The 23,173-nt window shown below is 30.5% G+C and overlaps 2 protein-coding genes across 2 annotated transcripts in view; one reads left to right on the top strand and one right to left on the bottom strand.

Annotated features, from left to right (window-relative positions):
* The window catches only part of Sec5 (exocyst complex component secretory 5), a 305,887-nt gene that overhangs the window by 109,933 nt on the left and 172,781 nt on the right, over positions 1 to 23,173 (top strand). The gene's annotated exons all lie outside the window — the stretch shown is intronic.
* Positions 1 to 23,173, bottom strand: part of Duox (dual oxidase) — a 193,202-nt gene that overhangs the window by 79,157 nt on the left and 90,872 nt on the right. Inside the window, exons 2-3 of the mRNA XM_080158071.1 lie at positions 18,569 to 18,664; positions 9,169 to 9,306 (exon numbers count right to left, since the gene is read on the bottom strand). Of these exons, the coding sequence (XP_080014197.1) occupies positions 9,169 to 9,306; positions 18,569 to 18,664 (234 nt within the window). The remainder of the gene's footprint in view (positions 1 to 9,168; positions 9,307 to 18,568; positions 18,665 to 23,173) is intronic.

Raw genomic sequence — 23,173 nt, 5'->3', positions numbered from 1 at the left:
TTAAGATTCTGAGATCTTTTCACAATATGCTAAGAATCAGACAACAGACTTATTAGTGTAAGACTAGTCTAATAAAAGAAAACATGGGGATATATCTGACAGTAGAAAACAACCAAGTAAAAATGTACTTTTCTGTATTTTATTTAATTTAATCTTAAGTTAAGGAATAAGACAATGGATAATAAAATTATAAACACTTCCAATAAACAAAATTAACCCCTCTGTAGATCAAAATTATTGTTTTAAAATCTAGTTTGAAACTAACCAATCAAAATTCAATTACCATTCTTGTATGTTTACTCTATTAGCTAGACATTATTTTCCAAAAAAATATAATATCAGCTTTTAATATAAGCTGGCATTGATTACACGCTACGCGGCAGAAAAGTGTAAAAATTTGGCACACAAGGATAGTTAAATGTTGACAAAATTCCTGTCTGCCCATATTAAATGTGTTGTTTCTCTTTTTTACTTGTATCAAAACAACAGAATCTCTGATTATTACAAAACTGAATTACTATCCCGAATTATTTGTCATTGTGTAAAATATTGGAAGTGCATGCTTACCCAACAGTTAGCTACTATTTCAGGCGTGTTACGTTTAGAGTGCACATTTTGGGGAATGCCATTGCCCTAATAAAGGCATTAGATTTGCAAATAATTAAGACATTCATGTAAATATACACTGTCCTCCAATGCAAACATTTTAAAGTTTAGAGCCCTAGGGGATTTATCCAAAAGGTAATTGAGCTTTATTAAGTCTTTATGCCAGAAAAGATGGAAATTTATCCCTTATATACCTAGACAAATAATCCTTAAGCCATTTCAAAGATCTAAAGTAACACACAACAAACGTACTTCTTGATATTTAAATCTCTGGTAGGACCAATAAAATATTTAGAAGAGTCATAATTTAGCATGCAAAGATTCACAAGTTAAGCGGACAAAGAAAAAGCCATGAAATCAAGTTTTAAAAACGGCATTGCTACTTTATAATAAAGCAAGTACGTATTTAAAGATAAAAGGATGGGCACAGTGCCTTCGAAGGTGCTTTGACTTTAGTGTCAGAACCTAAATTGGGACATAGTGCATTTCATTACCCTAGGTTAGGTAACTTCATTTCACTTTTCAATAAAATCTAAAATGCAGCGGTTTTTGAGAAAATTAAATTTGAAAATTGCAAGTTCAATTTTTACCCACTAGGAGTTACCGCATAATCATGACAAGAAAAGCAAATATTATTTATTTAAAATTTTGAACAACTTTGCTTTTATAAAGTTCTTCATAAAACCACTCCTGAAGTGAGTTAATTAATGGCCATTTTTATCAAATGCTTTGCTAAGGTCACGGAAATTCAGCCTTAAATAAATCATATATAGAGAGGTTTTATGACTGACTTTATAAAAGCAAAGTTGTTCAAAATTTTAAATAAATAATCTTTGCTTTTCTTGTCATGATTATGCAGTAACTCCTAGTGGGTGAAAATTGAACTTGAAATTTTTAAATCTAATTTTCTCAAAAACCGCTGCATTTTAGATTTTATTGAAAAGTGAAATGAAGTTACATAACCTAGGGTAATGAAATGCACTATGTCCCAATTTAGGTTCTGACACTAAAGTCAAAGCACCTTCGAAGGCACTGTGTGGGGGAATGCATCAAATACGTTTTCGAAGATGTTTTGTTTTGTATAAATCTAGATTTAGGTACCTAAGCGAAGATTCCCAATAAATGATTCAGCTATATTTCAAATCTACTTTACCTGTTAGAAAATAGCCTAAAACATGCCACACAGCCATTTTTAAGATCTTAATACACACACGAGTAATAACTTAAAATTATTCTTGCTTGTTTTAAAAATAGCTTAATCACAAAGAAAATCAATTAAAAATGCACGGATTGAAATTAAGAAAGAAAGTATGTATAGTACATTTTTAGTAGTGTTGCTTCATAAACAATAGGATGTCCTTCTGTATATCTTTCTTATTGGTAGATTTTAAATTTTTTATTGACATTACCTTTCATTTTTTGTTTATTAACTGAAAAAATGCTTTTATTACTGCACTACTCATGGAAATATTTTGCATTGTAATCTGATCATAAACTATTTTTTTTAAGTTGTTGACTTGTACAATGTACATAAATAATATTGATATATTTTAATGAAACAAAGTACCGCCCCCATAATTTTGCAAATTTTCAAAGTAATAATTTTGTCCTCTTTCTAATTATATTTATGGTTCTTTGTTTAGAAATTTTAAGCTTGTAATTTTATGCATTATATTGAAACACTGCAAAACAGTATTCTCCAAATTAAATCAGCTTGTTCTATAATATTTCTAAGCAAAATGTCATCAATATAGCTTGCTAACATGGAACTTGTTTATTGGTCAATTCGTTCATCTAGTAGGAGTAGAAAGGATGGGTAAAGGGGGTTATAGGGGAGAATCTTTATTTTAGCCCGCTGCAAGTTTGACTTTATTAGAGAACATGAAAATCTGGTGTAAGATCCAAGTAATAATATATTCCCTAAAATTAACGTTGACTAATTATTTCAAACTAAGAAGTCAAACTAAAGGCTATAGCTTTCAAATCAAATAGATAATTAAAATTTTATATTGTGTGTTACATATTCATGTTTCTTATTACATAATCTGCATTATTTTTTTCCTTCAATTCACTATGATTCTATTTTTCTTGAATGTTAGATTTACCTACATACACACACAGATTATATAGGAAAGCATATAGATTTTTAGAAAAGTAATGTTACTGTACTGACCTTCCATTTTGGGGAGGTTTTTTTTATGGTGCAAATGTGTAAACATGGAAATTGCGCGGGAAAAAAATGCAGGCTAGTGACAGACCAGGAAAAATTGGCGAATTTATGAACACCACTCAAATTTATGAACAACATTCATATCAAAACATTTATAAATATTCATGAGATAGTCACAGTGATTCAGAGATAGGTTATCAGTTTAAAATTTTGCTCGGTGTTCTTAAACTATGTTTTCATCTAGTTAAATATATATCTAAGATTCAAACCTAGAGCTTATCAAGATGTTGGATATTTCACCAAGGGGCTGCTTTTATAGGCAGCTGTAATTTAAATTCTATTTCATTTTTCTGATCTTAATAACAAAGTTTTTAAATTTTATTTAAATGGTGATTTCATTTATGAAACCTCAAATTCTTTTAGAGTAATGGCCATTTACTTATGAGAAATGAAAAAAAAATACTTGAAATAAATTTTAATAGTTCTAAGCAAAAAAGCTTTGGGTTTGACCCTCCTTTAACTTTTCTTGCTAAGATCATGCATTGCTTCAAATTTGTTTCACAGAATTTTAATTCAACCTCTTTTATTTTGCCATATGACCTCCATAAAAAATTGTATTACAATTACTTTTTAGAAGCTGGTATTGGCACTGGGCATAGCACTGGGCAGCACTGGGCAGGGTAACAACATGTAGGCGCACAGTTTAATGATCATGGTTAGGATAGAACAGGATTCATTTCTCTCAAAAACACATAAAATAGTAGACAAGAGTTATAATATTAATATATACTTTTCGTTTCTTCAATAAAAAATTCTGTCTGTACCTTTAAAACAATGGGGGAAAAGGTAATGTAAATTTGGAATTAATTTTTATGTCTGGGGCTTTAAAGACACTTACATCAAAATTAAATCAAAACATTTATTCGATTAGTCATAAAATAGAAGTATAAAGAAATAAAATGTCTTTATTAAAAAAAATTAAGTAAAAGTTTGGACAATCTTTTACTTCTTTCTTTTTCTGAAAATGCCTAACCCTGTCTATGTGTATATGTATATTAATACGTTTTATGGTGATAATATAAGAGATATGGCATACATGAAAGTAGTACAGGGATATCAAAATTGACTAAAAAATAGTTCTCTAATTCTGAAGTATAGCTTATAATTATAAAGGGGAGAAAAGGGGAGAATAATTTACCTAGATACCATTGTCCTCTCCCTCCTCCCTGCTTTGATAAAACAACAGATCTATAGTATAGAATCTAGATGTATATACAGACAACTACCTCCCTTTATTTTTCAAAGACCTCTTTCGTCTGCTTCTAAATAATTTTCTGCCACTTAGCTTAATATTAGCGATATCATTGGTTGATTTTCAATGACCCAATAGGAAGGTTGCACAAGACGATTGCGATGAGGAGATAAAGTTATTTAACCCTTTCTCCCTCTAGTGTTTTACTCTAATGATAAAATAGACTGGTTGTCTGTCTTACAAATATTAAAAAAGGATATTCAACAATTTAAATTGTGTAGCATATAGTTTTCATTAAATAAATTCATTAAGTTCTAATATTGACTAGTCACTTAGTTCTCAATTAAGATTGATACTATTTTTAACATCAGATGAATTACAAATATTTGAAAATTTATTTTCATTCCAGCCTTTGTAAAATTATTGAATTGTATAGGAATATTTTTTTTATTTCATATAATTAGCGTTAAGGATGTGAGGAAAGCCTTGGCCAACAAACAGCTACTAAACATTATAACTCAGACTTCAGGTTTTTTAAGAGAAAAAAATATTCAATGATGTGTGTTATTCGGTCATTGACTGAAAAAAAAGGATTGAAAAAAAACGTGTTTTTAAATTGTGTATAACATAAAATTCCACTAAAATGAACAAGAATGACAACTTTCCAAGGAGAGCAAGGACATTTTATGTTTCTAGCGACTACGTCCCCCTAAAAGGCCTCTAGGGGCACTTGAATGGGGGAGGGTAGGAAGTCGAACCTCCACTTTCGATCTCAGTTTTAAAATAGATTCTTTATTTCTAGTGTGTAAATACCATCTCCTAAAATAGTTATACACTATTCCTCGTCCTATAAGAAGCTTCACTGTAAACGGTAACCTTATCAGTATAGCGGTTTGCAACATACACAGACAGAAGTACATCCTGTTATTTATATAAAAGGGTAATAGTGTTAATACTTTTTTTAAAGTCAAACTATTTTTAATGAAATTAAAATTTTTGTAACTGGCTGTCGTTCCAACAAATTTTAGGATTACCACGCTTCTAAAAACATGTAACTATCATGTCTTACAAAACTATAACACACACACACACACACACTCACTCACATATATCTGAAAAGAAAAAGGTTATCTTTTTATATTCATAAATAAAAATCAAAGTACAATGACATTTAGGCCACATTCATAGCTAAGAGATACACACGCACACACACTCACACACCGCAGGGCGTTGGCCAGGCGCAGCTACAGGTGTATCTACATTTTAGCCAAAAAAAAAGACCAACGCACATTTTTAATATTCTTACTATTATGCACTTTTCATATAAATGATTCATATCTTTAAAAAGCTTTGCTATCATACTACTCTTTGCTTATTTGTTTGCTGAAAAAAATCATTTGGCATTTTTTTACCGAGACAAAATAAGGTACACGTCAGGCTACAATTGAATCAAGACAAAAGTAAGTGCCGAGCTCTAGCAAAGGTGTTCAAAATTTTAAATAGATAATCTTTGCTTTTCTTGTCATGATTATGCAGCAACTCCTAGGGGGTGAAAATTTAACTTGAAATTTTTAAATCTAATTTTCTCAAAAAGACCCCGCTGAAATATTTTGGTTTTACCTGGAATCATTATGGTTTTATGTCTATTTTCACCATACATAGGTCCCAGAGCTCGGCACTTACTTTTGTCTTGATTCAATTGTAGCCTAGCGTTGGTAATGTTTCCAATACTATCCACAATGTTTAACATCATATTTTTTGATAGCGGAATAGTTATTTCTCGTAATGTATTATAAACGGCTTCCCGCGGATATAGAATGTACAATTATAAGATTAAAACTAGTCATAAGGAAAAAGGATAAGAGGATGAATACTCACCCCTTTTTCATGGTAAAATACTACTTCCCCATCCCTAAATTTAGAAGCAGACGAAAATCAAAAACCGCCCAGGGCTTTTTGTAAGTCAATCATAAATAATAATGTGAATAAAAAGAAAAGCGATATTTAGCAAACAGCCGTGGGCGGTCAGAATCAGCTGAATGTTCATTATGAAAAAAATTTCCCCCTTTTAAGAAATAGAAGGATTCATCTTTCATGAACAAATTTTTTTAAATAAAAATAAAATTCTATGTAATTTTTAATTAAAACATTAAAACGAAAATATCTAATCTAATATTCTTGCCCTAAATATGGAAATAGTAAAAAGTAAAAAAATATTTTTTAAAATAATTTTTAATCCTCCCATTTGAAAAGTAGTGGAATAGCAATAAATTTTATCGCGGCAACAGCGCTGAGTAGGCCTCTAGGCCCACTGCCTATTTTTATCTTCTAGTTGCTTCGATTCCTCTCTTTTATTTTTTTCTCTATGAAACTAGTTTTTTTAGCCCCGTGGTGCCGAAGGCACCGGCTAAAAAAACTAGTTTTAATCTAATGATTGTACCATTCTATATTCGTAGAAAACTGGATATAATATCACCGGTTTCGAATGAATACGAGAAACATTATTATTTTTACAAGAACTGGGATTTCTTTCCGTGTTTTTTTTAATGCTTTTCTTAAAAATTCAAAAAAGGAAAACTCTTTTTAAAAAATCAAAAACATTGAGAGAAAAAAATACTGAAATGAAAACATCCATCAATGAAAGCTGATCTTTCTAGTGCTCCGTATAAAAAACTGTGTTATTTGAAATGAATACCTAGGCATGAAAGAAGGAATTAAGAAGTAGGAGAAGAAAAAAAGTATAGTTAAGGGGTAAGGAACCAGAAAAACACAAGAATGAAAACATACATAGCTTTTTCAATTAATTTATCCCCATAATTTTTAGTTGGTCAACATGATTTCTTGAAGAAAAAAATATTTAATGATATATTATACAAGAACTATAATATGCAAAGGTATCACAACAAGAACGCGCTTTAAGCATTTTAGAAGAATTAAAGAACCTTAATTGGAAGAATTTTTAGGCATATCTTCAATGTATCAAAAAGACAAATACGTCATAATTTAACGGTCTTATAGCTACTTTGAGTTCTTGGCGAATGAAATGTTAATTTTTTCTTGTGACATACAAAGTAGGCTGTAGAATAGCTACGCTGTTGTAAAAGATATGGGGGGTTTGGGCATTTCTATACGGTCTTATTCCCAACATATGTGTGACTTGCTAAATGCCATTTTATTTAACTATTCTATGCGGGGATATAGATTTAGATGAATAATGGGGGGGGGGGGCTAATTCCCAATATCGATCTTTCTGAAAATTTATAAACCATTGAAATGTTAAAAAATGCAAAATTAAAGAAATTTTCGTGAAAAAAAATCTAACTCTCGGCCGAATGCTCCAATTAGACTACATTCTGAAAGCTTAATTTAGGTTACTTAAATTTTGTCACGTAGTTTGGAAACAAGTAAATTTTTATCCATTGAATCAATGCAAAAATAACTATAAGACAAAAATAGAAATTAGCTTCAGGGTAGTTTTGGTACAGGTATGGATTTCAGGGTAATGTCTTCAACATGAAAATAAAAGATTTTTTATTTGGAGGAAAACTTATTGGGTATTTGTCTGTATAAAGGCAAGACTACAGACATAGTAAAGTTTGTAGTAGCTGCATTTAAAAAAAGGATTTAGTTCGATGATACTTCATACAAAGATGCCTCCCCCCCCCCCCACCACTCCCAATCAAATATACGGCACTCTAATCTCGTATGAATACGTATCCAATCAGAGTGGTTTGTGTTAAAATATCTCAAGAATTTCTTGTTACTGATCACTTGATAACTAACCTATTCGTAAAAATATTGGTATAATCCTTCAACAGACGAGTAAACCTCAGAATCCCCTTCCTCATTTTAAACTTATCTTATTTTATTTCTTACTCAACATAGCCTATCCCTTTAATATAAAGTTTTTTCTCTCAGAAAGTTTGTTTATGGTCCTTTAACAATTATCATGGATCTTTAAGGATAAGGATAATTGATGTATTGACAAAATTATCCTTTCAGTAGATTCAAATTATTGGTGAAATACCAAATAAAGACTTGACAAAGTTTTTAAGCAAAGGAATGATTTTTGAAACTTTGGACGAGTATGATTTGCAGTGCAATGGTCTCATCCCTTCCTCATTTCTTACCCTAGCTCCGAATCATGTCCAAAATAAAAGGTTGTCCACCAACTCTACGGTGGTTGTGCAAAATGGGTCATTAGAAAATTAAAAATCATATCAAAGTGAATCATGCTCTTTTTAAAAGTAAATTTTCAGAAAACCTCTTTTGTTAATCACGGAAGGAGGTGACATTTTATCATCCTATCCCCGTATCACTGGTGTATCCAACTTTACCCGCATGCTCTAATCTAATCTTTGCTTGCCTAATTCCTTGACAAATTTTCTATGCTCCAATGCACTTTCCCTTCCAGCCATCTAAATATCCTTCCTATCTTTCAGTCCATCAGCAGGCAGGCCTATCTATCCAATCCATCCATTTTCGCATTTTTTTTACTTTGAAATAATGAGAACGTTGATATGTGATGATAAAACTAAAAGTAGGAGATATTTTTTATCCTCTGTATTTAATGTAATTGCAAAAAAAACTACCAAGATTGTGAAAATAGAATAAAAAGGTATCTGTTTTTCTCAAATTACCTATCGAAGTTATCGATTCAGAAAAGAGAAATGTTACTTTAGGACAGTACTGTACAGTAGGGGTGTCAACACCCCCCCCCCCCTTCTTTAAGATTGAAATTTGGGTTCCTGCCTTTCCCCTTTTTATCCTCTTTGGTTTTATACATCTCTAGCGAATCTCTGTGCAAGCCACTGCTTAAGAGGTGAAAAATAATCGATAAATACACATCACTTTAATGTAGAACATAAAAAAAAATATTTTTAATTTACAGATTGTCTTTGAAAAATATAATGCATGTCCCCAGAGGAACTTCTTATCCCAATGCTAATTAATCTTCTTAGGCAGTTTCAACAATGATATTCTTAATTTATTTTGCATACCCAGTATGCCATTTATTTTATTTAATCAATGATAACGAGACAGGGTTACTTTATAGTAAGTGCTTAATGTGGATACTCAATTTGCCGCCATATTGAAAATAATGATTTCGGCATTTGCGCAGTTGTACATTGGGACTTACCTTTGTTGAGTACACAAAGCTGGCGTCCAACCAGCTGGTCATCGAGTTCTTTTGTTCCCTGGGGGTGTTGGGGCTCTGTCCGGTCTTCTTGTCATAGTTGGCACGGTGGAATGGCATGAAACGATCACCAGAGCATTCCTGAACAAAAAACATTTATTATTTATTGAATAGCAACTTCTAGAGATTAAATTTTTAAATTTTGCTATTTTTATTTTCCAAATTCCTTATTATCAAACATTCATTTTAATTATCCCATTATATAAAGTAGTAAGGATTTTTTTGTCGATAACTACTAAACCAATTGAGTTCATAATTTTAAGGAAGATTCTTTTCGTTCCCTGAATGGTTTTATGCTATTTAATTTTTATATTTAAGTTTGGTTTTAGGTTTCTTTCCTACTTTCACTACTCCTTCGAATACAGAGCTCCTAGTTGCTAGGAGCGCAACCGCTAGTAAGCAAAAAAGCATTTATTTTGCAGTTCATGTGCATTTCATTTTTGTTCTTTATTACTGATAAGCTAATGTTAACCATTTCACAAGACATGCAGCTTAAATTGTCCTGCAAATGTCCTACTTTCTGTCTCTGTAATGGTTGTCCATAAATTTGATCAAATGATAAAATCTGTTTTTAAAAGAAAAAAAATGAGCTTGGTCAAGCTGATGGCGACAAAACCATTCATTGCACTGAAAAATTATTTGCACCAGATTTTTATTTTACACGCACATATACACACACTCACTAACATATACACACACAAACACACAGAATTTACACACTTGACACTTATAGCTGATAATAATCAATTTTTTGGTCAAACAGATTAGGCAAGCCATTGTTATATCTATAAGGTGCAAAATAGACCCAACAACAATTGATAAAGCTTTTTTTTGGGGGGGGGGGTGGAATTGGGCGGGGGGGGGGGCGGGGGAATGGGGACACTGTTATGGGTAGACAAATTGCCTCCGTAATCATTTTAGAACATGCCACACTCAATTTAAAAGAAAGATATACAGTAAAACAAGGATAGGTATGGTCAACGTGCAAAGTCAGCCAAAAATTTAGTTTTATTTTTAAGAAAAATGTTCTGTATTTAACTTAACAAAACTTTTTTCTATGTTTTGATGTCGTACAATGAGATTTTCAGTAAAACGTATATTGAAGAGTTGTTCCGCTTCTAAGAAAGAGTGCATTTGAAAACATTGTTAGGATGTTTGGATAGCCATATAAGGATAACACGGGCTGTCTCTCTGATTTACAATCACCTGTTCTCATCAGCTGTCTTGCACTGTAAGAATGGGGAAGCAATGGTACAGCCAATCTTGGCGGGCAAAGAATCTGGGAGGCAGGGGATAAGATAAAGAAATTTTGGCGGGAAATAAAGATATCAAGAATAATTTTGGCGGGAGATATCAGGAATAATTGACAACATGTTCGGGGAGTTTGCCAAAAGCTGACTGACAAACAGCTGACCTTCACAACAGACCACGCTTGGTTTTTTATTAAATGAATAAGTTAGGGTACAATGTTTGGCACTTTCGATATAAGTAAATGATAATAAAAAAACCATAGAATGCGATAATAACTTCAGAAAAATCGAAGAAAATAGTTTTAATACTTAATTAACGTTTTTAAGTTTTTCTTCAAAAAGTTTAGATAAGATGCCTTTAAAAGTCGTCTATGATTTTGTCAGGGATAAAAATGTAACTTTAAAATAAGAATTACAACATATTTTTTCAATTAGTACAAAGTAAAATTTTGAACATTTTATTGATCAGTATATTTTTTAAAATGTGAAGTAGAAACCTGAATATTAAGAGATATAAGTTTTCCGGAATATTAATGTAGGGAGTAGATTTGAAATCTGCATCAAATTTTAAGGATTTTTTATAAAATTCGTTTTTTGTATAATTCTTTATCTAAAAGCGAAAATACATTTTAAGTTAATTAATTTTGACCAATAGGATAGGTGGATCTTAAACTACCTGTGCTCTAATTGGTTGAATGATGTACGACATCCAATCAGAGCGCCAATCACAGATGCCAAAATTAATTAACTTAATTTGTATTTCCGCTTTTAGATAAAGAATTATACAAAAAACGAATTTTATAAAAAATCCTTAAAATTTGATGCAGATTTCAAATCTACTCCCTACATTACAATTCCGGAAAACTTATATCTCTTACTGAATATTTTATCATGAAAATTGTGTTATGATTTGATTGTCTGCTAGATTACAAGAAAAAAGATACTGACAGTACTTGTTGGTTCTTTAAAAATAATTAGGTAGATTACTTTCAGAACCCCTCTTTTTGCAACGTTATTTCAATAGAACAGAGCCGTAGTCTTAGTGTACTCAATATCTAGACAGCCAACCATTGTTTTAGAATTGTTCAATTTTTTTAACTTCTGATAAAAACAGAATTAATGGTATTTTTGTAAATATTATACCTCCAAGAAATGGCTATACTTCCCAATCATATGTTGTGTGATATTTAAGAGGAATTATTTTGATATAATGTCATTAAAATATTCGTTAAAAAAAGTGCTATTCTAGCTTATACTTTACATTTTAATGTGAATGATAATTCAAATAAAAGATAATGAAGATTTATATTATATTTAATTGTTATAATTATAAAGAAAAACCTGGAAACAGTAAAAAACTGACTTTATTTTATTGACGTAGGGAAAATTTTGTCAAATATTTGAATAAAAAAACAATATGAAACAAAATAAATTATTTTTAATATAGTCACAAAAAGGCTTAATGAGTTTAGGAAATATTTCATTTACTAATCATGTCATTTAAACTCTATTCCACAGAATACAGTGTAAAAAGATGTTCTCGTTTTAATTTTAAAGTAATTTGAAATGCATTTTAATACCTTTTAATGATTTATTTTTTGAAACATCTTTTTATAAAATGTTATTGATTTTTGAAGTTATATGTTAAAATGTTTTTAAATTTTGTTAACATTTTGTTTTAAATGTAGAAAATTGGTAATTCTAAACATTCAAAAAATGATTTTATTAAATTTTCATCACTTAAATTGCATGTTTGATGAAATTTTCAACTGATAATTCAAGAAAAATCGTTTAAGTTTTATTATATTTTACTTTGAAATGTTAAAAAAATATAATTATTGTCAAAAATGTGGAAGTTATACTTTCCTCAAAAAAAGACCTAAAACATGCAAATTAACACGTGTAATGAGATTTTTTTTCTTTCAGGTTTAATTTTAAGTAATTATTGATATTTTTTGTAAAAAGGATTTTATATAAAAAGTTTTAAAACTCGAGTTATGTAGTGGTTCTAAAAAAGGTTGTGAATTTATGCAATTTTCTTGCAATAAAAATTTTCTAGGATTTTAAAAATAGCAAAGGGTGTTATTAGACGTACTTACAGATACAATTGCAAAGTCATTTTGGCCAAACACTAAAATAAAGTTTTGACATCTGAGGGTCCAACCGTGAGACATAACCCGTGGTGATTAAACTTCTACATATTTGTAAAAACAAAATAGTTTTTTAACTAATCATATCCTATTTTATTAAGTAGTAAGATTATTTAGTATGTAGCTTAAGATTTCGATAACTACAAGATCGAGTGAGTTCTTCATTTTAGGGAAGCTTCACATAGGTAACGATATGGTTTTGGGTCATAGATTTGCTCTTCCATATCTCATAGATACAGAGGCCCTACACGTTAGGGACACAGCTGCAAGTATTACTGCAAAGCATGAAAAAGAAGCTTCCATGAAAGACGGCATGCACAATATATAGGATAAGTTAAGCTTTACAGAAAGCCTTTTGTATTTAATCATTTCAAAATTAAACAAGATATATTTATCTGATACATGTTTTTGAATGTTTTGAAAAGTTATATTCTACCACTCTAAAATATTTCTATTGGGTTAATCAATTAAAATAATACTAGCTGACCCAATGACGAGATCTAAGGATATCTGCAACTGTTTTGTAAAGGAGCTAGTTTATCAAAAACTAAGCTACTCCATAATTTGTTTGTCCTTTTTTTATTGCTTCCTATTAAATGACGCCAGTGTAAATAAAAATGTAGCGGGAGTGTAAATATGTTTAAAATGTCAAAAAAGTTTATAGGACGATTGAGAATGAAACCTTATGTTTTTGAAATATATATTTGGCCTGTACAAAGATGTTAGTTTGATAAAGTAGTCTTGGGTTGATATGGATCAATAGCTTTTAAAACTAAAAAAATCAAATTTTTCTTTGCCAAAATTGAAAATAGACTTGCAAATTATGATTGGTAATAATTGGGAATTAATTTTGTTTTTAAGGTGCAATAAAAGAACTAAGCCTATCCGGTAAGTTCAGACCAGCCTTTAACCTGAACTTGCAGGACAGACATACATACAAAAAACCTAAAATCATGTCTATTTTATGTGCTGTTTAAATTTAGGTCTTAGGTTCAATACTAACAAAAAGTATCCCATTATTTTCTATACCTACTGCCCTACTTTTGAACATATCCATGCTTGTTTTATTTCTAGTGGGTGGGCGGTAGAGTTAATAAGACTGTCTACCCAACTTGTACTGTAATAATAAACTTTTATCAGGCAAGTGCTTTTTCATTAGTAGCGTAGCTACTATATATAACTAAGGTCTGTTTGTACGTCCGTCCGCCTTTCAATATAGTATAATCTATCCACCATCTAACTCATCATAAATGTAAAAACTTCGTGTGTTCATGTTTATATGTGTGTCATCTAATGGATATCTTCATCTAAAATGCAGTTAGCTTGCTTTTTTTATTATGAATATAATTGTCCTTGTTAAAGTTCTTGTTTCATGCAGGATTCTCAGCAGCGGCTGAGCAGTGGCTGATTTGCTAATTAAGAGTTGACAGACAACCAGCCATTTATTTTGAAAGACTTTTTTTTCAGAGATATATATTTATGGTTGTCATAGAAGAATATTTGATTTTAAGCTTTTTAGGGTGGTTTTAAGTGTCTTAAATTATAGGTACTAGATCTTTATAACCATCATATCCTCCTTTTATATAAATCTATTTCATAAACTAAAACTGAACTAAACACAACTAATTGGTTTAGTTTTAGAATTAATACTAATAAAACTAACAAGAATTTTAAATAAGGGAAAAAATAATTTTAAAAATTTATTTTTCTTCCTGATTATAATCATATTAAAATCTACTAAAATATTTGACCTAAAAATTCTTTCTCGAATTAAATGTTGCATTCATCCATACATGCTTTTCAAAAAAATTTAAAAAGTTTAAAAAAAAATTCATGAAGACAAAAATGAAAGTAAGGCTTTTTACATCAACAACAAACAAATTTGATTTTAATTCGATGAAGTTTTAATCTGTTTTTTAGTCAAGGCTTACAAATAAACAATTCAATGGCAAATAATTCTAACATATTGACAACAACTTTAGCAAATATACCTTTAAAAAAACCTGTCCAATACGATAGTTAGGGACAAAATTGCTAAATAGTATTAGAATGTAGAGTAACAGCTTCAAATAATTGGTCAATAACCAATAACACTCTATCCATAACAATTTAAAATCAATATATCAATATATCTCTAAATTAAAGACGATTTGGGTGACGTTCAGTAGCTTATTAAAGAAAATCTTCGCTATTAAAAAAAATAAAAGAATTGTTCTCCTTTCTACAATCCTTTATGAAAAAAAATGGCTGTGTAATGGTGGTAGAATGTGAACATACAGGGTGATACAAAATTTTTTGACAAATGTCCCATTAAAAAAGATATAAGGAAAGTTGTTATTTTTTGTTGAAAATACATCTAGTGGACACCCTGTAAACGTTTAGTGATATGTTGTGTATATGTGTTGACGAGATATCTAGTGGACACCCTGTAAATGTTGAATGGTATGTTGTGTATATGTGTTGACAAGATATCTAGTGGACACCCTGTAAATGTTGAATGGTATGTTGTGTATATGTGTTGACAAGATATCTAGTGGACACCCTGTAAATGTTGAATAGTATGTTGTGTATATGTGTTGACAAGATATCTAGTGAACACCCTGTAAATGTTGAATAGTATGTTGTGTATATGTGTTGACAAGATATCTAGTGGACACCCTGCAAATGTTGAATGGTATGTGTTCATATGTGTTGACAAGATATCTAGTGGACACCCTGTAAATGTTGAGTGATATGTTGTGTATATGTGTTGACGTGATCCTGTGTAGGCTTCTAATTGCACGAGTATTTTTTTCCAGGGATTTACATATTTTTCACACAAAAATATTTAAATATTGTGAAATTTAAGTAGAAAATCCAGCTCAAATTAAGAATTTTTGGAAGGCTAAATATTTTGATCAGAAAAAAAGGCTTAAATATACAGCCCTGTATTAATTTGAAATTGGTTAAATGCGCAAGGTTCTGAAAAATGCCTGGTGCACGTATCCACATTAGAAAGATGCATACTAGGACAAGGTTAAACATTCAGATAGATTATTTGACCTTATAATTTAGAAAATAATTATGTGGATCCTTTACAAAAATAAACTCAAATTTTTTTAGAATCGTCATAAACTCTAGTTATTAGATATATAGGAACCATTTATGTGCTACTTATAGTTTATTAAGGAGCTACGTGGTGAAATGTTCCAACATTTCACATTTTTTAATACAGCTACTTAACTTCAAAAGTTTATGACGATTCTGACGGTATACATAAAATTTTTCTACTATTAGCACAAGCCATGGTTCATTCATAATAGAAAACAAGGCACATTGCTTGGTTTAATTTTTTAGGGCATAATTTGTTGAAAACCATGTAATGTTTTTTTCTGATACAAGATGTCCCATGTCAAAGAAGAAAATGAGATATAGATTAATAAATTCTGTCAATGGTAAGTGGGGTAAAAAAGCAATACTTTTGTTCCTTTTAAAAATACACATTGTAAGTATGCTAGTCTGTTTTTGTTTATTGCATACGCCACTGGTACATACAATATTTCTAAGTATACTGGTCCATGTTAGTGTATTGCATACGCCACTGGTACATACAATATTTCTAGGTATACTGGTCCATGTTAGTGTATTGCATACGCCACTGGTACATACAATATTTCTAAGCATACTGGTCCATGTTAGTGTATTGCATACGCCACTGGTACATACAATATTTCTAAGTATACTGGTCCATGTTAGTGTATTGCATACGCCACTGGTACATACAATATTTCTAAGTATACTGGTCCATGTTAGTGTATTGCATACGCCACTGGTACATACAATATTTCTAGGTATACTGGTCCATGTTTGTGTATTGTATACGCCACTGGTACATACAATATTTCTAGGTATACTGGTCCATGTTTGTGTATTGCATACGCCACTGGTACATACAATATGCAGCACCGTACCCATTACCAGGCACATCTACATGCAGGCTGCTTAAATTTTAGGAATATTCTTTCATTTGTAAAATTTTTCTTTATTCCAAAATTTTCATGGAAATATTGTCAAACAATCGCCGATCATTTAAATGCGCGATCTTTTTTTTAATTGAAGCCCAACCCTTTGATTGCACGACCATTATATAAAAGTGCTTTATGTGGGCTGTTAAAAGATGTTTAGGCTGAAGCAAGTCTCTTACAAATGGAAGTAAGATTTTGTTTCGTAATTTTGTTTACTAATAATGCCCATAAGTAAATAATTTTGGATAAATTTAAGTTCAAAAAAATTTGGTTAAGAATTAGTTTTGTAAAACTCTCATTTAGTTGTATCATGACATAGTGACGGACCGACAAAAATTTGTTAAAGAGTAGCTACCTCAATCAAAAAGAAAAGACTTTAAGAAAAAACAAAGTTTTTACTTTTTACAGGATCTACTAAAAAACTGCTACAAGACGATAAACATAAAAAGAACACTAATTTAAAGAATAATTATAGAACTGGGATCTTGTTCTTGCATGAGCAATTAAAAACGTAAAAAGGTTTTTAACATTAATTAGTAATAAAATGCTTTAATGCTTTTTAAGCATACAATGTAGTACATACAATTATAGGCCAACTAAAATACGACATCAAATATTAAAGACAATTGAGTTAGCTTTTTTTCCCTAACAAAATAAAACCGGTTCCAACAGGATAAAATCTTTGGTGTTTTTTTTTAGATATTTGTCACAGAAACGTGAATAAAATCATAGTCTGAATCCAGGAATAAGGCATGAGCAACAAGCAAAATAAATATAAAATAATATTTTGGGGTCAGGTAAAAAAGTCGTCAATTGTTGCACCCCCAACGACAGCTGAAAATCAAGTATAAGTTTTGTGATTTTTTTCGGGTTTGTGATTTTTTTCGGGTTCGTATAAGCTGGACTAAATCCTTTTTTTGTTGGTAAATAATTTTAGCCAAAAAAATATTTTCGTTGCCGCCGTCAACTGTATGTAAAATCATACTATATGTATTATTGCCTAATTAATCAATGTGATTGCGATGTTGCTTTGTAAGTGCGTTAAAGTTTACAAGGCTAAACCAGCTGAGTTGCTTGCAATATTAAAAACAAACATTAGTGGATCTATGTATTTATACCAGTTTAGAAAAAAAAACTTCAAGCTATGAACAGGACATTAGAGACTGGCAGATACGCCTCTAGATGCATCTAAGGGCACTTGAGGTAGAAGGGGGGAGGGGATGTAAAACCGCCAATATCAACTTTAGTTTTTCTATGAGCGATATCTCTTGGAAGGGTGGAGGAAGATAGATATTAACCTTCCTTGAACATATAAGAAGCTTAAGGAGAAGAATCATATATATTCAGTGATTATCGAGATCATTCGCTACACAAAAGACAGTCAAATGAACAGACATCCTGTTACTTTAAAATAAGGATAATATAAGAATGGGATAGTAGAATTACCCTATTTTTGACATTAACACGATTTCACAAGTGAACTTAAAACAAAGGGGGGAGGCGGATGTGCCACTTTTTGAAACCAAAAGTAAAACGTGCATGATCTCAGTCCATAAAAGAGTTACAGCTCTAAAATTCTGCACAGCAGTTGCTTTTGTGGAGAACAATATGGAACTGTGAAGAAACGGCGGCGGAACCGCCGCTCCCGCCGAATTTTTTTTTGCCTTTTTTCGCCAATTAGACAGTTCTCAATCGTCTGAGATAAACTTTTTTTCTCATACAATTTTCCCTTATATTTTAGATCTGTAACTCTTTTATGGACTGAGATCATGCACGTTTTACTTTTGGTTTCAAAAAGTGGCACATCCGCCTCCCCCCTTTGTTAATGAAATTATTTGATACACACAAGACAGACAGATGAGCAGACATCCTGTTATATTACTAAATAATATAGGGGTGGGGGGTGTGAATCAATTTCTCAAAGGAAACTAAAACTGACCTCGTCATACATCTCATCACATTTGTCGATGGGAATCTTGTGCATCTCAATTGGACACCCAGCCTCGCTGGCCATCAGGATTTCTGCTGACACAACCTGAAATTATAAATAATATATCAATAATAGATTTATTACCCTAGATGAGTTGTCAGACACAATAATCCGTCCAACTTCTAGCAGATAATTTTTTTTATATATTTAGTAATATATGATATAAACAAATATAATAATATGGCCGAATTGTTCCTACACTTTTATCTTATTGGTCCAATTTACTGATCAGGGATCTAGAAATACTATATACATTTGATTAATATAAAAATTTTGTACTTTTGTAGAAAATACAAATTAACACTTAACTTTTGGGTATTTCCAAAGTATTGCATATTGACGAACTTTTAATACTTATTTTAGGTTAAGGTAGGTTTAGAAGAGCCCAGCAAAGATATTTAAAATAAGTAGGGGTGTGTGGGATAGTTTCAGAGCTTTAAAAAAAGCAACCAATTAAAAAATGTATTACTAGAAAAAAGCACAGTAGATCGTATTCGTAACAACTGTAAGCTGACGGACAGACATACCTTTATAGAATAGATGTTTACTTAAAAAGAGAAAAACCTAAACGCTATCTGATGCTATTTAGTTTGCAAAAACAAAATTGAAACAAGATTTATTTATGAAAACATGGGCATTTGTAGAAATCAATAACGTACAATGCTTCCCTGAAAGGTAAAAACCAAGATAAAGTTGTAAAAGCCCTATGTTGATCATTTTGATTTACAATATTTTGATAAAACCTTTTCCAAATAGAGTTACGCAATTTTAAAAGTTAAGATTAAATAAGTGACTACTCTACAGCGCTTATGATAATTTTGATAAGGGAAAAGACAGGGTTGTAGAGTAGCAGGGCAGCTAGAATAATAATAATGATCCAAGCATACAAAGTATATACCACTCAAAACAAATTAAGCTCTTTTAGGATAACAGTTCCATATAAAGTCTACGGGTTTTAATGGGTGTCGGAGATTTCAGGATAATCTTTTAATTTCGGATTTTTTTTAACAATGGAGTTAATTCTTTAATTTGGGCAGAAACCAAGGATTGAGCAACAGAAGAAAAATTAGGGGCTTTTAAAACTATGCTTTTTGTAACAAAATGTATTTTTTTTTAAATTGGTGTAAAAGGCTAAAATAATACTATCAACGAGTTTTATAAAATAAGTTTATTTGTCTTTTTGCCTATAGATCGTTAACCATTAGACGGATATATTCAAATTTGCAGGGAAGCTTCGTATATTTATGGAAGTACATCGGTCACCTACACAATTATATCCTCTACGAGTCTACTTATAATTTAAAACAAAAATTTCATATGTTTAGAATCACACCTAGAAACTAAGGGCGAACAACATATCAGTTAAATAGAATTTCAATATTTTTTTCCACTTACTATGTCCGAAACTGCTAGACTAATTGTTGTGTGTTAATAAAAAGAGCAACATAAGCCATATTTGTTAGGACGTACATTATCGCATTAAAATAAAATCCACGGATAAGGGATAAGAAAACTTTAAAACTAAAAGGCAAAATTAACCTAATTCATCAGAGGCGCTATTTATTATTACTGCACAAACTGTCCTTTCCCCCCATCATTTAACTATCTCTAATTTTAGAATAAAATCATATGTTTCTATTCCCATATCTCTAAATCAAAATCTTAGCCATTTCCCTTATTTAGAACCCCTTGTTTTTCTGGATCCTTTTAAAGATTTATGAAAATTGTAATTCGATGTGATGTCTGCCTGTTTGTTTAAAACGCTAGGATAGCTGACATTGGACAGGTTTTGGTCTATTCAAGGCCCTACAAAACGGAGATTTCTTTTAAAATAAAAATTGGTGGTAATACGATACATGCTTTTCTTGTCTGTTTCAATGAGAACAGGTTTTAATTCAAGGTAAATAAATTATGTTCAGAAATATGCTGGAAAAATTAATCGATATTATTGAAGAATATATCAACCCCTGATAATAAAAAAGAAAGACCCCCCACGTAACTAAGCCTTTTAAAAGTATAAAAGGCTTATTTAAAGACATTAATTTACATTTAACTTATATAATATGACATTAAACTAAATATATGTTATTCGTGCAAAAAAGAAACAGACGAGCAAACAAAATAATAATTTTAAATAAAAAATAGTCGTTTGAATAAATTAAAATCCCAATTTTTAGAAAGATACTGTGAAGTATTTTAGCTATTTTAAGTCCCTATATGCTAAGGGCGCAGCTGATAGTACATATATATTATATTATATCCGTCCCCCTGGGGGGCAAATCAAGCATCCATATGTTATCACATATGGATAATAAATATCTCATTTATTTCATTTTTATAAGCGTTACGTGTCATTTTATAAGCTTTAAATTTAGCAAGATAGTACTTTATATTATAACTAACTTTTAAGGTATAGGGCTAGCAGGACAACTCCATTAAAAGCCTACAATTCTTCGTCATATCTTTTGTGAATTTGAATATGCTATTTATGCGAAGCTTTTCTATAAATAAGGTCGGCCTGTCCGTCCGTCTGTAATGGTTAGATCTTTTTGTTAATTTAGACATCTTAGAATTGTCCTATCGATTTCAAACTTTGCATGAGGATTCCTGTAATAGTTAGGTACGATTAAGAAAGCATAGCAACTCTATAATTGTTACAAGAAAGTCCTACGTCCATTTAAAACATAAGGGGGAAAGAACCTTTGATAGAGATAAGACTAAAGGAGAGTTTAAAGAAATATAATCTTAAGAATTTAGTTAAAACAGGCACAATGCACGAAGCACGATCCGAATATATATATTATTACAGTATAATGTTACAATTATCAAGTCTAGGACCCAAGATTAGACTGGTTCAAATTAGATAATAATGTTACAATTATCAAGTCTAGGACCCAAGATTAGACTGGTTCAAATTAGATAATAATATTACAATTATCAAGACTAAAGCCTAATTATAGACTGGTTCCAATTAGTTTATAATATTATTGCATAATGTTACAATTATCAAGTCTAGGACCCAAGATTAGAATGGTTCAAATTATACAATAATATTACAATTATCAAGACTAAAGCCTAATTATAGACTGGTTCAAATTAGTTTATAATTTTACTGAATAATGTAACAATTATCAAGTCTAGGACCTAATATTAGACTAGTTCAAAATATTTTAATATTAGGATATAATGTTACAAATATCAAGTTTGAGCCCAATATTAGACTGGTTCTAATTACTTAATAATTTAAAATACAATATTCATAAAATATTTATCAAGACTAGGAACCAATACTAGACTGGTTCAGTGTTAATTTCAAACATTTTAAACAGAATTATCAAATAGAAGTTTTAATAATTGATCTTTACAATGCTAAAAAAAACAAGTACTATCAAACTATTTAGGAAGCAATGTTGAGGTTTCCTGACTTTAATATTTAAGATTATTCAGACAAACACAACCTATAATATAAAGTAGATCTCGGAAACTGCTACTTTGAATTTATTGTTCTTTTCATTAATGCTTTACTATTACCTCTCCTATAGGCCAGGGGCGAAGAAAGCAATTTTTCTGAAAATCTCATTGTTAAATTTTTTTCCATTAAAATATGGTGTATAGAATATTTTATCTTCAATTTACATTTCCTTATACCCCTGCTTATATTGACAAACAATCAGTTTTAAAACTGTATATTATTATGTATATTACAAACTATCATTGTTTTTTAAAAATATGTCCAATTTTATCCTTCTATTCTTTGCTTTAAGGCAATTTTTGAGATAATTTTAATGTTTTTTCAAAGTTATGAATTCTCAAATTAGCCAAAATATATGCTTTTATTTCAAACATCACGTATTGTGTCAGATCTTTATTGTATGTACTTTTTTTTACAAATAAAGCTGAGATTTAAAAGGAAGAGTTGGCTCAGTATTTATCACTTATTCAGTTTTTAGTAAAGTAAAAATATAAATTTTACATTTTCTGAAAAATAATTACACATTCATAATTAAATATTTTGAATATTACAAATAAGTCAAAACAGATTTTAGCTGGGCTGCTACTCGATAATTCGGGCCTTTTTGTCAATCGTAATTTTTATACGTTCTAATTACAAGTATGTAATTGAGATAAAATTATCTCTTACTCAGACTGCCACACATACAGAACCTTCAAGCATTTTCATAGATTATTTTTCCTTTTTCATTTAAACCGTCAGTTATATTCTAACAGTTTAGCTATTTGTTGTTATTCGTACGTTTTCTTAAGTACATTATCCAATAAGGTTGGACAAAGTACATGGACAATTAAATTAAGAGATTTGTGTACTTCTAAAGAGATTATAATCTAGTGTTAACATCCCTTAACTGCCCATTGTTTACAAATATTTTATTTATGGACTTTCCTAACAGAGAAACAAGGTATCATTTTTTGCAGCGCAGCTACTCTGTAACTAAAGCACGTCCTATCACTGTCCGTCTGGGTTAAATTGAAATTTCAAAAATCCTTTTTAGTTTCTCATTCTTATTGAGTTTTTTATGTTTGTATGTAAAGATCTCG

Source organism: Acartia tonsa, chromosome 4 (genome assembly GCF_053477335.1).
Source record: "Acartia tonsa isolate MP-2025a chromosome 4, ASM5347733v1, whole genome shotgun sequence".
Classification (NCBI taxonomy): Eukaryota; Metazoa; Arthropoda; class Copepoda; order Calanoida; family Acartiidae; genus Acartia; species Acartia tonsa.
The sequence above is the reverse complement of the archived record's forward strand: the minus strand, read 5'-3'. Positions and strand labels throughout refer to the sequence as shown.